The following is a 16,216-nucleotide window of genomic DNA, read 5'->3' as shown; positions in this document are numbered from 1 at the left end:
GGCGGTGCTGTGGGGTTGCTCTGAGCTCTCCCTCCTGTCCCCTTCAACAGGCGGAGACATTCACCTGCGTGTGCTACAGCTTCTCCATGGGTAAGCGGTTCCTCTGCCCCACACCTGTGCCCGAGGCTGTCTCTGCATCCCCCCTTTTCCCAGCCCCAGCACTTGCAAGGAGAGGAGCCTCTCATTTCCCATACACGATCCCTCATCCCACAAGTATCCTGATCCTGCAGTCACCTCTACACACTTGCACATATCTACTTCCATGGTTAGGGTCTGTGCAGACGCGTGGCCCAGGCTGTGGCATTCATTCCTGTCTGTGTGTTAGTTGCAGGGCAGGTGCCGCGCCCGTGGACAGGGATTGTGATTGGGGTAGTTGTGCTGTTGGTGCTGGTCCTCCTGTTTGCAGGCATTGTGTGGTTTGTGCAGTCCAGGTGAGTAGGATGGGGACTGTGGTTCAGCAGGGCAACCTTCATTCACAACCAGCCCTTCGCTCAGGACTGCCCTTTGTCTTTGCAGGAGAAGGAAGGCTGTGTCCATCAAAGCTCAGGAGGAGAATTAAAAACATAGGGAAAAGGTGGAACCAGGAAATCCTGACCCTCAGGAAAATCATATGCTCATCCTCTTCTTGAACACATTCCCCTGTGCCCTAGCCAGGCTGGAAAGCTGCTCTTCCAGCTCCTGCCTGTCCTGGAGTTCTGGGGACAGTAACAGCAGTGATGCAGAGAAGATGGCGTGGTTGTACCTGGATCAGTGCTGGCTCTCCTGTGACCATCACCAGACAGCATCCCATCCATTTCAACAGAGCAGGAGGAAAGCGGGAAGCCAAGGAGGGTCATGAACTTTTTCTTCCCAGCTTTCATTTACGCTTGTTGTAAGTTCTGGAAATTTTTAATGGGATTTTCTGCAGTTCTTTTTTTTTTTTTAGACTTTGCTTTTGCTTTCTTAATGGTGAGAATTGTACACAGGAATTCCCAGTCTTTGCCTCGGGGGGGCTCAGGCTGAAGGATGGTCTGTACTCCTGCAATGTCCTGGGTTCCTCACTCAGTTTCCCCCCATATGCTGAAATCCACCCAAACCCACTGCTCTGCTTGAGCTTGATGTGACCGCAGTGCCCTTGCCAGCCTGCCTGCCCTGTCCTGAAAACCAATAAATGCTGTTTGCAGGTGGCTGCCTGCCACGCTACAGCTCCTGGCTGGTCCCCTCATTGCCCATAGGGAGCTGTGGTCCCTGTGGTGTGCTGATCAAACAATGCCTTGTTGAGATGATGCCAGCACACATCTTGGGCAGAAATGTATCCTGTGCCCATGCTGTGGGTAGAGCTGAGGGGCCTGTGCTCCTTTGTAGCCCCCATGTCAGATCAAACCTGGAAGAAAAGTGAAGATCAGAGCTCACAGCCACCACTGAAGCCATCAGAGAGCCTTTATTGATGATACACAGAACAGAGCCATGGGGTCAGTCCTGACAGATATTGTTAGTGGTGTAGCAGCCTCTCCTGGACTGTAACCTGCAGAGACAGTGTTCAAAGTATGGACATCTAACTTGGATTGCCATGGTGGGGCAGGCAGGCTTGTAAGGGAGCCTTGCTGGTGCTGTCAGGGCTGTGCACCTGAACCAGTATTGGGAAGATGCAGCAGCAGGAAGGGACTGTGCAGTGTGGGAAGGACTAGGTCATCCCCGTGGGGCTGTGGATTATCCCTCCGCTGACTCTTCTTGGATACAAGCTTGCTGCTTCTCCCAGAGCAGGACAGATGGCCTGTGCTCCACTCCTGGAGGAGATCTCATGGTGGTTTGGTGCTTCTGACTGAGCACAACTGGGGCATTGGTGCAGCTACCCCACTTTTTCTGAGGATGCCTGAAGGGGAGCCTGGATGGGACAGCTAGTTCTCTGCATCCTTGGCATGGACACACCAAGGCCTGATGCCTATGCTCTGCTCACTGTACTCAGGCTGTGGTGCCAGGTAAAATCCTGCCAAAAGTCTGAGCAAAGGGCCAGGTTCGTTCAGTCCAGCCTGTGTTCTCTAGCTGCAGATGGCCATTAGGGTGGCTTGTCAGAGGAGTAAAGCACTGATGGGTTGATGGTTGGACTAGATGATTTCAGTGGTCTTTCCAGCCTTAATGATTTTGTGATCTTGGGGCTGTGCACATCTCCTCTGGTTTCCATTGTTTCCTCCAGAAGGCTGAAGTCCTGGCCAGAGGTGGGCTGTGACCATGTCTCTACTTAAAATTGCCATAGGTTTCAAATGAATTCAAGTAACTGAGGGCTAGTTTGTAGCAGAGCCCATACTGCTCCTGTGGACAGAAGGATTCACATGAGCATCTGATGCCAGAATGCCTTCTGTGGAAGGCCAGCGTGGTTGCCAAGCATCTCCCAGAGAAACCCAGGGGCAGGTGCATCCCCATCTCCCAGTCACAGTTTGCTTCCCCTAGTGAGGAACGCCACATGGGTGCTCCAGTGGCTGAGAGCCGAGCTGTCCCAATGCTGTGGCCTTCTGGGCTTGGGAGGAGTGCCAGCACCCATGGCACAGTGTCTGATACTCACTCCCAGACAGCAGTGGTATGATGGCTCCAAGGACCTAGAGCTGGTGGAGAGGTGGGGGCAGGGAAAGAACCTGGGCACCCATCAGTTCACCAGTGTTCCAGTATTGCTCCAGTTCCCAGATGAGTGTGAAGTCAGCACCTACCACATCTTTAATCAGCTGCCTCCGCCGCCTCTTCAGCATCCTCACAGCCTGGGATACATCAACCAGCCCCTCGCTTTGGATCTGCTCGCACAGGAAGCTGGCAGCACAGAAGATCCCACTCCGGCTGGCACCATCCCTGTGGAGGACAGCGTGATTTGGTGGTGCTGATCCCAGGAGGTGTCCCACCAGCCACACAGACCTGGGGCTCTCGGCATGGTCCTGCACCAAGCCAGCCTCCACAGGGAAGCCTTTCTCCCTGAACACAGCTGAACATGTCCACCCTGAGTTGAGACTGGAGCTGGGACCTGAGTTCACTAGTGTAACTCAGAGTGAGCCATCTCTGCACCACGGCTGCTCCTCTGAAAGACATATTGCTTACCAGCAAGTGACGAGGATGTGCCCATCCTGGCTCTGCCGCTGGTGCGTCTCCACCTTCCCTAGCAGGCTGATGATGGTGGTGGGGTGCGGGGGAAGACGATACTGCATGGGCCAGTCCTCCAGCTGCCAGAAGTGGACTTTCATTGCAGATTTCTTGGGCTAGCAAGGAAGAAATAAGTTGGGTTGGGCAGACAAGTAACCCACTGGCTTCATGGAGAGGAAGGAGAGAAAGTATGGATCTGGTCCAGATACTTATAATAGCTGTCCCCATCCATAAACAACCACTGAGATGCACAGACTATTCATGACTGGTGTTCTCTGCGTTGGAAATGTGTGCACACAGATCTGTGCTCTGCCTTGTACTGCTGCCTACAGCCTCACCCTCTTGGGATGAACCTCCCATGGGAAAAGGCCCTGTTCTGACCAGTGTAGTTCAAGAACCCCATCAGCTCCCTCTGACCACTGCAGCCTCTGACATTTCCAGCTGTGACTTTGGCCCCAAAACAAAGCCTGCTGAGGCTCTCAGCTCTGTCAAAGGCTGTTCTCAAAGGACTTTGTCATCACTGTGCCAAAAGCCCACCTGCTGCCTATTGGTGAGTGCAAGCGTCCAGGCCGTGAAACCAGCTCCATGCTCCTCAGAGATCCACTGGATGTGGAAATGGCCATGGATGGCTTTGCCCTGGGTGGGCCAGACCTCCACATATGTCTGGGGGGAGACAAATGCATGGTGACACACAGCAGCTCAATACTTCGTGGGTACACTTGGTCCAACCTCTCGCCCACCAACCACAGCGTGCACATGGGTACTCTGCCTGCTCTGTGCTTGGGCCTGACCTGCAGGTAGCAGCCAGAAAAACAGCACTCTTACAGCAATGGGTACTGGGTGAGGGGAAGCAAAACCAAGGGATGCCCTTGTTCCTGTGGCTTCACCCCACCACTGCAATGCCATGGGACTGGGACTGTCCCCACGGTGCAGCAACGTGGAGCCCACAGGCTTGCAGTTGGCCCCCGTAGCAAGCAGGGCCCCAGTGAAAAGAGCTGCACAGGGCAAAGGCGGAAAGCAGGCTGGCGGAGAAGAGCAGGCAGCTGACCTTGTCCAGCTCCTGGAGCTGGTTCAGCACAACCACTGAGGTGCAGGTGTAATCCCAGACCAGAGCCCAGAAATCCACCAGCGTGCTGGAGAAGGGCAGCTGGGTGATGATCAGCCTGTCCTCCTTGCTGTACGTCTGCAAAACAGAGCAGTTGGGAGGAGGAAATTAAGAGGTCACGCATTCACAGACACGGCCATGCCTGTGGGAACCACACGGGGCTACTCCAGCAACCTCCATGAGGAGGAGGGCTAGGCAGAGCCCAGGATGTTGCAGGGCACCCAGCCTTGCTCAGCACAGGCAAAAGGCAGCAGCCGTGCAGCAGCCCGCTGAGCTGCGAGCAGGCAGGGCTCCGGCTGAACACGGGGGCCATCTCCTGGCAGCAGGGCCCCAGGCACTGGGGACAGTCACCAGGATGGAGCTCTAGATGAAGCTGAGCGGCACAGGCCAGCTCTGCGCTGGATGCTCGTGGAGCTTCTGCTGGTCCCAGCAGCCCCAAGCCCTGCTTGGCTGCAGCCTTACGCTGGCAAACACGGCGTTGATGTAGCCCGGGGAGCCATCGGCATTCAGTGAGGACATCAGGATGGGCCGGAAGGAGTCCGCTGTGGAGGCAAGGGCAGGGGGAGAAGGGTTGAGCCATCTCTGTCTGCACAGAGGGGAGCATGGGGAAGGCACTGAAGCAGCAGTGAACTCCACTCCTGATGGCTCCCTGATGCCTGATCTGGGCTCCTCCGCAGTGACAGAGCGAGGGTTAGGGTTAGCAGTAGGGGTAGGAGTAGGGGTAGGTTGAGGTTAGGGTTAAGGTTGGATTAGAGTTAAGGTTAGGGTTAGGGTAAGGTTAGGGTTTGTGTTAAGGGTTAAGGTTAGCGTTATGGTTAAGGTTGGGGCTATGGTTAAGTTTAGGGTAAGTGTTAGTGCTGGTGTTTGGATTAAGGTTAGGGTTAGGGTAGCGGTTAAGGTTAGGGTTAAAGTTAGGATTAGGGTAAGGATAAAGGTGAGGGTTAGAGTAAGTGTTAAGGTTAGTGTTGGGGTTAAGGCTGGGGTTAGAGTTAGAATGCAGAAGGTTAGTTTTAGCTGTGGAAGCACAGAAGGAGGTGGGGATAGGGTGGGTCTCACATGGAGGGAACACCTTGCCTATGTTAAGTAACAGTCTCAGTTTGCATCAGGAGAGGTTTAAATGGGTCATTAGAAAGAATTTCTTCATGGGGAGGGAGGTCAAGAATTGGAACAGGCTGCCCAGGGAAGTGGTGGAGTCCCCATCCCCGGAGGTGTTTAAGAGATGCTAGGATGTGGCACTGAGGGACATGGTTTAGTGATGGGCCTCGATAGATCAGGTTGATGGTTGGGCTTGGTGGTTCTGAAGACCTTTTCCAACCTGTATGATTCTATGATACTATGCATCACCAACCAGAAACTGACATTAGGTCCCATGGGCAGAATGCTTGGTCCCATGTTTCTGGCACGGTGCTGGGGAGGGAAGCAGCAGTGCTGGGGACAGCATCCTCCCCCTCTCTCCTCCCAGGAGCTGGGTCTTGGAGCAAGGGGCTGCCCAGCCCTGCAGTACCTGGCAGGATCCCTGGCTTGCGGTTCTTGGGCTGGTTGCTGGGTTTCTCTGCTTCTCTGCACGGCAGGAGCTGGAACAACTCGGAAAACTTCTGCACTGCCTGTAAGGGATGATTCACCTGAGCAAGCCCTTCCTGTCATCTCCCTTTCTGTCTCCAGGTAAACCACAGAAAAACACTCCCCCCACCTCACCCTCAGCTGGGTAAGAGCTGTGGCTAGAGGCAGCAGACCTGTTGCACCAGGTCCTGGTTTTACCTTGAACTCCTTCTCCAGGATGTTGTTCTGGCTCTGGGTCTCAGCTCCTTGGAGGCAGCTGATGTAACTTGCAACTCTCTCTACTGGCACTCCAGTGCAGCCACAGAGCAAGCCTTCAAGCAGCACCTCATACAAGAAGGCATACTGCTCCTGCATGGACATGAGAGTCAGTGCACCGTCTGGAGCAGCTCTATGGGCATCACTGGGACTCCAGACTACTGTCCCACAGACTGCATCACACTAACATTGACCTGCATCAGGAATGTGCCAGCTCCACCCTTCACCTCCTTGCCAGACACCCTTGGGGCAGGCAGCCCTGCTCTGAGGAGCAGCCAGCAACTGCAGCCACCCAGAAAAGACCATCTTCCTGTGATTCAGTGCTCTCTCTCATACCAGACCCCTGCTCTCAGGAAGGAAGCCCAGAAAACCAGTGAACTATTCCTCCTGTGAGCAGCTGGACAGTCTGGCCCAACCTACATCTTCCTGCATAGGGTCACGGCCCTGAGCAGACCATGGAAACATAGTCCCTTGGCCAGGACACATCTGCCCAAATAATGCCCTACAGGCAAATATCCTGAAAGCCTGAAGGAATCACACATGCTCCTTGCCTATAAGAGCAAGCAGCTGCCCTTCCATGACAGGACTGTTGGTGCGTATACATGCTGGTGCCACTTCAGAAAGTCTCAGGGGGTCCCTAGCTTTGGACACCACAATAACAAGATCCTGCAGTCTGTATCACCTGGCAGCTCCAGTCCTGGTGTCTGGACTATGCACATCACAGCTGATGTGGCTTGGCACACCACAGGTGGGAGGCAGATCTGCGGTCCCACAGCATGTGGGCAGCAGGTCACATCTCTCACCTTGGTCTGCACCATGCAGACCCGCTGCTCCCGCAGCTTCTGCACACAATGAAACACATCCACCTTTCCCTCGGCCTTCGCCATCTTCAGGAGGAAGTCCAGAGCAATGAAGGTGCCAGTCCGCCCAATCCCTGCACTGAGAATACAGAAGAGGGGTTGGTACTGCCCTGGGCAGCCTTGCTCCAGCACCTGAGCACTCCCATCCCAGTACCTGCAGTGCACCAGCACAGGGCCAGTAGGATATTCTGACCCACTCTTGTTCACCATTTCCACTAGGCACAGCAGCTGGGAAGGGTTCCCGGGCACCCCGTGGTCGGGCCACTGCAGGTAGTGAAACTGCTCCACTGTTCTTGGGAGAGCACAGCCTGCCTGCAAGGAGGAATATGTGTCTGGAGCAGGAACCAGCCTGAGGAGTTGTGTGAAGTACTCAACAACAAGTCGAGAAAAAGCATGGGAGGGATGCACCAGCACCAAGCCTCCCCACAGTACCACCAACACAATGGCTGCTCCACTGTAGCTGATCAGACAGCAAAGGGCACCACGAGGACTTGGAGCAAAGTCACCAAGCCGCATAACTTGCTTTATTCTCTGCCTCCCCATGCTGAGAACTGTGAACTCAGAGCAGTAAATGCAGTGTCTCAGAGAAAATAAATAAATATCACAGTGTACCACTTTGGTACCAGGCCATCCTGTATTCACTTGGCTTGAGCTAATGAAAGGCAATGTCCCACCATCAGGTGCTCTTGGAGTCTTGCCGTTCAGGTGGACTTTGTTCTAGGCAAGACAAGAACATGCATAACATCTGCAGCTGTTCCCATTTTCCTCTCCTTAAAATTCTTTTAGTTTCTGCTTATTATCCAATGTACAACTTCAGTAGAAGTACTCATCCTGAGAAATGTCTTCAGGTAAGCTGCCTTAAACCATAATCTCTCCATTCAAGTTCAGAAGCCACAAAGCATCTCTGTGCTTCCATGAGGATCTTCTGCAGGTTGACTCAGATGGCAGGTACCTGCCTCATCACCCTGAAAAGCCTGGATGTGGAGAGCTGCCCTTTTATATCCTTCAGCTGCATTTCTACCTGCTGTGATCACGTCTTCCAGGCCCTCAAGAATGCAGGGTCTGCCCAGGTACAACAGTCCAGACTCAGTCAGGGTGATCACTGGAACTGACTGCTTGTCTTTGCCTTGCACAGAAACCCAGGGCTGATGCTCTGGAATAGTGCTTAGTGACAGCAATGCTGACCCCAGGCAGGGCTGAAGGGCAGATGCTAACCCCAGAAGAACCCTGCAACTCCACCACAGCTGCACGGCAGCCTTACCTTCTGCAGGCAGAAGACACGTGTAATAAGGCTTGTGGTGGTCCTGGTGTTGTTGAGTGTTACAGTGAAGTCCCCATAGACTTGCTGCTGCTCTGGCCAGTACTTCTCGCACTTGATCTGTCAATGGCAACACGAAGAAATTCATTAGAGGAGTCCTGCAAGCCAGCAGTGGTGTGGAGCTGGTCCTTGCCCTCACTGAGGGTTGTGCTGAGCAAAGCAAAGCAAGGAAGACTGGTCAGTGGGAGACCAGAGCTGTGCACAGGCTGGGATGGTTTATCTACCTTGTTCTGCTCCACCAAGCCCGTCAGCATCACAATGACAGAGGTCTTCTCCTGCCAGACCATCTGCCAGAAATCCACCACTGTCACAGGCAAGGGGCCTTGAGAAGGAAGAGGAGAGCCCTGTGTCAGAGCCCAAACCATGGAGGTGCCCCCAGGCCTGATGCGACCCAGTCTGAGCATGGCAGCATGTGGCCAGGGGTACAGGGCACCCTGGCTTTGGCATCCGCTTTAGAAAGAGGGACCAGCAAGAGGGAAAGTGGATGAGGGATTCTGATGGGTACTGGCACAGGGCAGTGGTCACTCCACCAAACCCAAGAGTGAGCTGCTGCCCATTCACCTGAAAGTGAGTGCCCGCCCCACCCATGTGTCCAGGATGATCATAGAATCATAGAATCATGAGGTTGGAAAAGACCTCTAAGACCATTTAGTCTAACCCCAGCCCACCCCCCACGCCCACTAACCATGCCACATCCATATGTGTCTTGGACACCTTCAGAGACAGTGACTCTAGCACCTTCCTAGGCAGCCTGTTCTAATGCCTCACCACTGTTTCTGAGAAGAAATTTTTCCTGATTTCCAACCTGAGATCCCACATCTAGAGTCCTATTTACCCAAAATGGTTCAGCAGATTTGGAAGGAGCCTGAGAACCCCCTCTGCTTGCTGCACAGAACAGACCAGTGCATTCCAAAGGGACTCCAAAGTACTCAGGGCAGAGTCAGGCACCTCCTGAACATACGATGACCTGTGCCAGCTCTGGGCAGTTCCCAGGGCTGGGAGCACCCACCTTGTGCAGCAATGAAGAAGCGCGGGCTCCGATAGCTCTGCGGGGGAGAATTTCAACAGCTCCAATCACCCATATTAAACATTTAATGAGGCAAGACATAGAGGAGCCATCCTCCTTGCTACCTACATCCACATAGCTGGCGTTGATGTAGTCGTTCCCCATGTCAGAGGGCTGCAGCACCACACGGCAGTGGTCGTCTGGGAGAGAGGGGAGGTGGGAGTCAGTGGGCTGTCCCTTTGGGGCAGCAGTGAAATGACTGTTTGAGGAAGGGGGTGTCTTTTAAAAAAGCCCTGCTTGATCTCTCCTCAGCAGCTTTCCAAGCCTCAGGACAAGTTCAGAAGGAAAGAAGAGCTAACAAAACAACAGGGGACATGGCACAGGAAGAAAATGCAATGTGTTTTGGGAGAAGATCATTAGTGCCACGGCCAAGTGTCCACACTGCATCAGGCACAGAGGAGCTTTGAGACCCAGGAGAGCTTTGCTTACATGGGATGATACTCTTGTAGCGGTTCTTTCCCTCGTTACACAGCTCCTTCCCAGCACTGCAGGAGTGGCACAGAGTGGAGGCCAGTTTCTGCACAGAAGGAAGAGGAGCTCTGCATCAGTCCAGGCTCTGGGGCAGGCTGAGGCTGAGTGCCTCACACACCCCAGGAGGGGCTGGGGCTGGTTGGTTGGTGCAGCCAGATGGGAAAGAACAGCTAACAGACCTGGTACTCGCCCAGACGCCCTGCCTCATGCCTGTCAACTGATTCATCCTCCATCTGCTCTGCTTCTATCTCTTCCCTTTGAAGACTCTTCAGAGAATCCAGCAGTTCCTCCACCAGGATCTGTGTGTTCAGCTTGCTGGCACCTGTGTGGAACACCAGGACAGGAGGTCAGCAAGAGCTGATGGGACTGAGCTGGCATTTCAGTGGGCGGAACCCTAGCAAACCCAGCTTTGTCCCTCCCCATTCATGTCTCCCTCTCCGGGAGGGGTCTTTCCCCAAACCAGCCAGCTCTGACCTCCTTTGTTCTGCAAGGACCTCACAGTGCCTGGGAGCACCCTGCTCATTCTTTTACCAAGCCTGTGCAGGCTGCTCATACCGCACCTCTGCGACGCTTTCGGAGGGGGATACTGCTGTTGACCTCAGAGGCTTTTGATCTGTTGCGCTTTTGCCTGCAAGACAGCAAGTTTGCTCAAAGACCAGCAGGAGGTGGAGAGCAGAGGGGGATGCCCACATGGCAACACATCCTGCTTTATTTAAGGGTCCACACTGGGGAGCCCCTGGACAGAACAAAGAGCAGGAGAGGAGAGAAAGGTACAGACCTGAGGAGCAGGGTAAACAGGATAATCCCCAGTGCCAGGACTATAGCAGCCAGCACAAGTGCCATCAGCACAGGCGGTCTGTGCAGCAGAGGAATCGACTCCTGCCCTGCAACCAGCACAGCCCAGGATCAGGCTCCACACAACTCAAACCCAGCAGAAAGAGACCCCACAGCTTTGTTGGGAGAAAAGCAACTCCTTTCATTTCCCACCACAAGCTCTGTGCTAGGGAACAGCCACGCTGCTGCGGAAGGAGAGGTGATGTTGGGTGTGACACCCTTCAGCATGGGCATGTCTCCATGCCTTCCCCCAGCACGGCAAGAGCTGGGTGAGATGTTAGTGTTTCTGGGATTGCACGTGGACTGGGGCACTGTTAGGACTGGGATGTGATGTGAGATGATGGCAGAGAAGCTGCAGGGGATCCTGCTGCCAGCCATGCACACCTGCCCAAGCGGCCAGAAGTACCAAAGCCTGTGCACCCACAGGGAGCCTTGGGATCCAGAGAACATCCAAGAAGATGGAGGTAGGATCTGGTTATAGCAAATAAATACTCCCAGTATCCAGGAAACAGGAGTTTCCTCTGCTCCCACAAGAACTCCTGCACTCCCCAGCTCTTCTCCTTGCAAGCGTTGGGGCTGGGAAAAGGGGGGATGCAGAGACAGCCTCGGGCACAGGTGTGGGGCAGAGGAACCGCTTACCCATGGAGAAGCTGTAGCACACGCAGGTGAATGTCTCCGCCTGTTGAAGGGGACAGGAGGGAGAGCTCAGAGCAACCCCACAGCACCGCCCGCACCGCAGCAAGGGGCCTCCACCCAGGGCCACCACAGGCCCCGACCATGGCTGAGGACACGGGGGTCGCTGCCCTGCCCCGTCCCCAAGAGCCCCCAGCACGGGTACCTGCGGTGAGCGCCGGACGAGGCGCAGGAGGGCGGTGTAGTCCCATCCCGGGCGCAGGGGAGCATTGTGGAAGCCCTGCCCGCGGGTCCCATCACCCAGCATGAAATCTGTGGGTGCGCTGAGGTTGAGCACGGCGGCCACGTAGGGGTCAGGTGGGTGGCTGTCGTTGGAGGGCTGCAGCTCCCCCGAGCAGGCATCTTCCAGCACCGTGCTGTTGTGTGTCACAGCCACGAGCAGCTGGTGCTCACTGCAAGGCAGAGCTGTGAGACGGGGATGGGGACGGGGACTGAGGAGGGGATGGGGATGGGGAAGGGTATTGAAGAGGGGATGAGGATGGCGATTCAGGAGGGGATGGGGATGGTGTTAGGGATGAGGATGGGAATGGGGATGAGGATGGAGATTGGGGATGGTGGTGAGGACTGGGGATAGAGAAAGGGTTGAGGGTGGTGATGATAAGGGAATGAGGACAAGGATGGTAATGAGAACAAGGATGAAAATGGGAATGGGGATGGAAATGGGAATGGGGATGAGGATGGAGATGGGGAAGAGAATGAGCCTGGGAATGGAGACTGGGCTGTGAGACGGTGATGAGGATGGAGAAGGAGAGGGGGGATAGATATAAGGATGGTTGATGACAATGTGGAAAGGGAAGGACGTGGAGATGGGGATGGAGAGAGTTGGACTTAAGGCAGCTTAAGGGGGGCAGCTCTGCTCAGCGCTGCAAGAGCAAAGCAGCCAGGGCTGTGTTCACCTTACTGCCTCAGAGGCCTGGGAGATGGGGTGCAGGGGAAGAATGGCTGTCCCCTGGGATGGGGAGACATTGAGCATGAGATGGGAGCAGCCATCGGGTGGCCCTGGGGTCTCTACAGAGGAAAATGCCCAGAATGAGTATCAGCAGATGGCATGGGGGCATCTTGGAGGGGTGGGAGCAGGAGCTGTGTGTAGAGGCCCTCACCTGAGCCGCTGGTGTGAAACTCCCACAGTGATGCAGCTCCAGGACCCACGGCTGTGAGGCCCCGCACAGCCACAGTATACCTGGTGCCAGTGCTGTATGCGGGCAGCAGGTGCTCCGTGGTCTGGCTGCTCAGCCTCAGCCGCTTGATCTGCAGGAAGCCGCCGTCCTGCAAGGCCCTGGCCGTGATGTTCAGCTGGGGACAGGACATGGAGCTGGAGGGCGGTGGCACCCACCTGCCTGTGGGAACCTCCCCACCTCATGGCCAGAAAGCAACCAGCACCCAGTGTTGGTTGCAGCTCCCTCAGCACCTCTACTGCATCATCCCCCATCACCCACACTGCCTCAACCATAGGAGTGCCGGGTGTCTGCCCTGTTACCTGGTACCCAACGATCTTCCCTTGGCAGGAGGGCAACGCCTTCCACGTGATCATCCCTGTGCTGGCATTCTGCTGCAGCTGCTCCAGCTTCTGTGGCACTGGAAGCACAGGAAGATGGGGTCATGTGTGTGCTTGATATTTGGTGAGGACCCCAAACTGAACTCAGTATGGTGAAGTCTCACCAGTGCCATGAACAAGGGGAAGATCCCTTCCCTAGTCCTGCTGGCCACAGTAGTACTGTTGCAGGCCTGGAGGCCATTGGTGTTGTTGGCCACCTGGGCTCATTGAGGAGTTCTCCAGCCACTCTTCCAAAAGCCAGTGCCTTTGCATGAGGTTGTATTGGCCCAAGGGTACCAGCTGGCATTTGGCCTCATTGAATGGTTTACAGTTGGACTTGGCCCACTGATGCAGCCTATCCAAATCCCTCTGCAGTTGCGTCCTGCCCTCAAGTTTTTGACATTCACATCCAACTCATTTAAGTAAGATTGCAAACTTAATGAGGGTGCACTCAGTTCCCCTGACTCAGGGGATAAAATCGTTAAATAAACTGTCCCCAGAAGTGAACACTTCTGTTGTCCAGCAACCAGCCATTCCCCAGCTCCTTCCCTTGGATGAATTCCCTCTGGCCCCGCAGAATTATGAACATTTAAAACACGGAGAGATTGCCTGCAGTTGCCCATTGGATTATAGTGTCTTCTCCTTGTTCCCTGTCCCCATTTTGCAACTCGCGGGCGTGGGTACCCTAGCAACAGTGGGCCTTGCTAATAAGCACTGAGGAAAAAAGGGTATAATGCACCTCAGCCTTATTCTCATCTTTCTTCACTCTGTTTCCCCTCACAGCCAATAAAGTACAGGGATTCTCCTTAGTCCCTTTTTGCTGTTGCTGCATGTATAAAAGCACTTTTTAATGTCTTTTACAGCGCTAGCCAAACTGAGTTCCAGTTGTACTTTGGCCCTTACAATGTTCTCCCTGTGTAACTTGACAACAGCTTTACAATCCTTGCACATTACCTGCCCCTTCTTCCTGAATTCATGATCTCTCCTCTACCTCCCGAGTTTCTAAGGGAGCTTTGTTCAGCCATGCTGCCCTTCTCTTGCAGCAGCTCGACTTTGGGTGCATTGGGATGATCTGCTCCTGCTCCATGAGGATTTTGCTCTGGAAGAAGTCCGGGCTTCCTGGACTCCTTCACCTTTCAAAACTGCCTCTCAAGGGGCTCTGTCGATCAGGTCTCTAAAGAGCCCAAATTCTGCCCTCAGAAATCCAAGGTAGCAGTTCTGCTAACTGCTTTCCACTCATCACCAAAGACTGAAAAGTCTCGTGTTTGGTGATCGCTGTACTCAGGACAGACTCCAACCATCACATTACTGTAGGGGGACAATTACCTGTTTCTTTTGTCTTGATGAGCTGTGAGAACAGGTTTGTGCTGGCGGGCACCGAGATGGTGACAATGTACTCAGTGAAGGGCTGCAGAGGTGGGCAGGTGAATGTTCCCTTCTGACCGTGTAGGAACTCCACTCCAGTGACCTGCTCAGCCTCACAGGGAGGAGAGGAAGGCCCTGCCAGGCGGCACGTGGCCTGCATGCCCTGGCAGGCATCAGGGAAGCTGCAGGTCCAGTTCAGTTTGATGCTGGTGCTGGAAACCTCCAGGGTCCCAGGGACAATCTGGAAGGCCTCTGTGAAGGAAGCATTGCAGGAGAGTCACTTCTTTCCCTTCCCCTCCACCCTTGTCATGGTGCTGCAGACTCACAACCCCGTTCCCAACCCAGCTGGAAGAAGGGGAAGCCAGAGGGTGTAACAGCTCATTCAGTTCTCTGAATGGAGAAGCCGGAGGAGTTTTAGACCACAGTGTTTTCAGAAGCTGTACATGAACTTTGGGTCTGTTGTCACTGCTGGAGGTGACCGCGCCACTTCAGGCAAACTTCAGGCCCCCACCACTCATCAGGATGTGCCCACGGGCACTGCAGCTCCTGACACAACCAATGGGCCCATCTGTGCCCATCATTCTCCCCTGGCTGCCAGATTACAGCCCTATCGGCAGAGCTGGCTCCCACCAGGGCATTTGGCATGTTCCTGGCAGAGGTGGAAGGGGTGCGTGTCAGCTGGGGCTGGGGCTGCAGGGTCAGGATGGATGTTCGCTGGGGAGTGCACTTAGGTATTGACCCCAGGGTAATATAAGGGATGCTGTCAGGCATCAGGATGGTGTTCTTGAACGTATTTTTGAGGTGGGAAACTCAGAGAGGGATGAGGGCAAAACGTTTGAGCACAGGGCTGCAGAGAAGGCACCTCCTGCCACCCCACTTACCAAGACACTGCACAGTCCCCTCAATGGGAATCCAGGCACCAGCGCTGTTCCTCCCCTTCCACTTGTTTCTGTGAACAGATCCAGCATAATCTGAAGCCCATTCACTCCCTGCACATCTGACGTGGGTGTAGGATGGCTGTAAACCCTCAGGGCAGCTCAGCGTCACTTCTTCTTTCTTCCTGTACTCCTCCAGGTCTGGTGCCAGACGGAGTGTTGGGTCCCACCAGGGCCTTTGGCACATTTCTGGCAGAGGTGGAAGCAGGTTCAGTTGGGGTAGGAGGTGGTGAGGTGGGGCAGCGGCTGAGGATGGGGTTGGCAGGAATCCCCAGAAATGTCCTCTGGATCCCAAACACAAAGGGGAAGGTGACACCTCAGCCAGGACCAAAGCCTTGGCCCTTGCTCTGCAGGCACAGCAGATCCCCACAGACCTGCTCTGCTCTCCCAGCCAGGGACACAGTGAGGCATCCGTTGCCCCCCACACCAAGGCACAGCCTGGACCCTTCCTAAGCAGACACCTCTTTTCCTTCCTTCAAACCTGCCTCTATGCACTCCCTGAGTGCCCGTGGTGCTCCAGACCTCCCAGGGTTCCAGCACAGCCCTTCTGCACCCTCCTTGCACAGAGGTTGGTTGCAGCCTGCTGCTGCCTCCCTCCTCACTCTGCCTGCCCTGGCATGCAGGCAGCGTGAGCTCCAGCAGCAAGAATGGCACCTGTCTCCCTGCCCACCTCCCTGCAACCCCTGCACAGGTAGCACAGCCCTGTCCCTGCGGGAGGGCATCGTCCTTCCAACTGTGTCATGGTTTTATGATTTTCGGTTATTGGTATTCCACATCATAACATCATGTAGTGAATGTACCTGGTTCTCAGAAGAGAGGGGCTACTACATTCCACAGGGTACTTTGCTCCTCTATTACCATTTCTGGCCAGAGGGAAAAGATAAAAACTTGCAGATCACGAGACCTCGTCCCTTCTCTTTCTGCCCGTTCTTATCCTGGCAGCACCTCGCTCTCCAGCCGTCTGATCGTCGGTAGTAGAGTAAGGCCTACCTTGATTTTGGGACATTCTCTCTCTCTGTATTGGATTAATCAGCTTAAATTGTAATTATATTGTATTATAGTGTGTTGTTTTGCATTCCGATATCTTATTTAGTAAATTAGTTTGTTTCTCCTCAGAT

The 16,216-nt window shown here is 54.5% G+C and overlaps 1 protein-coding gene and 1 long non-coding RNA gene across 2 annotated transcripts in view; one reads left to right on the top strand and one right to left on the bottom strand.

The window, feature by feature from the left end:
- LOC110389941 lies at window positions 21–547 on the top strand. The gene is made up of 3 exons (XR_002433469.1): window positions 21–90; window positions 326–431; window positions 517–547. It is a non-coding gene; the product is annotated as an uncharacterized LOC110389941 (long non-coding RNA).
- LOC110389940 (receptor-type tyrosine-protein phosphatase epsilon-like) overlaps window positions 1,406–16,216 on the bottom strand; it is a 19,606-nt gene continuing 4,795 nt past the window's right edge. The window contains exons 2-26 of the mRNA XM_021381053.1: window positions 15,045–15,287; window positions 14,125–14,415; window positions 12,742–12,839; window positions 12,365–12,557; window positions 12,161–12,272; window positions 11,410–11,656; window positions 11,211–11,250; window positions 10,516–10,621; window positions 10,298–10,365; window positions 9,917–10,059; window positions 9,696–9,783; window positions 9,336–9,406; window positions 9,210–9,246; window positions 8,425–8,522; window positions 8,144–8,260; window positions 7,037–7,194; window positions 6,826–6,961; window positions 5,966–6,115; window positions 5,712–5,811; window positions 4,670–4,749; window positions 4,151–4,285; window positions 3,640–3,765; window positions 3,061–3,218; window positions 2,682–2,817; window positions 1,406–2,289 (exon numbers count right to left, since the gene is read on the bottom strand). Coding sequence (XP_021236728.1) covers window positions 2,215–2,289; window positions 2,682–2,817; window positions 3,061–3,218; window positions 3,640–3,765; window positions 4,151–4,285; window positions 4,670–4,749; window positions 5,712–5,811; window positions 5,966–6,115; window positions 6,826–6,961; window positions 7,037–7,194; window positions 8,144–8,260; window positions 8,425–8,522; window positions 9,210–9,246; window positions 9,336–9,406; window positions 9,696–9,783; window positions 9,917–10,059; window positions 10,298–10,365; window positions 10,516–10,621; window positions 11,211–11,250; window positions 11,410–11,656; window positions 12,161–12,272; window positions 12,365–12,557; window positions 12,742–12,839; window positions 14,125–14,415; window positions 15,045–15,285 — 3,204 coding nt within the window. The 5' untranslated portion in view covers window positions 15,286–15,287 and the 3' untranslated portion in view covers window positions 1,406–2,214. The remainder of the gene's footprint in view (window positions 2,290–2,681; window positions 2,818–3,060; window positions 3,219–3,639; window positions 3,766–4,150; window positions 4,286–4,669; window positions 4,750–5,711; window positions 5,812–5,965; window positions 6,116–6,825; window positions 6,962–7,036; window positions 7,195–8,143; window positions 8,261–8,424; window positions 8,523–9,209; window positions 9,247–9,335; window positions 9,407–9,695; window positions 9,784–9,916; window positions 10,060–10,297; window positions 10,366–10,515; window positions 10,622–11,210; window positions 11,251–11,409; window positions 11,657–12,160; window positions 12,273–12,364; window positions 12,558–12,741; window positions 12,840–14,124; window positions 14,416–15,044; window positions 15,288–16,216) is intronic.

Source organism: Numida meleagris, chromosome Z (genome assembly GCF_002078875.1).
Source record: "Numida meleagris isolate 19003 breed g44 Domestic line chromosome Z, NumMel1.0, whole genome shotgun sequence".
Lineage (NCBI taxonomy): Eukaryota > Metazoa > Chordata > Aves > Galliformes > Numididae > Numida > Numida meleagris.
This window is presented reverse-complemented; position numbering and strand designations above follow the sequence as displayed.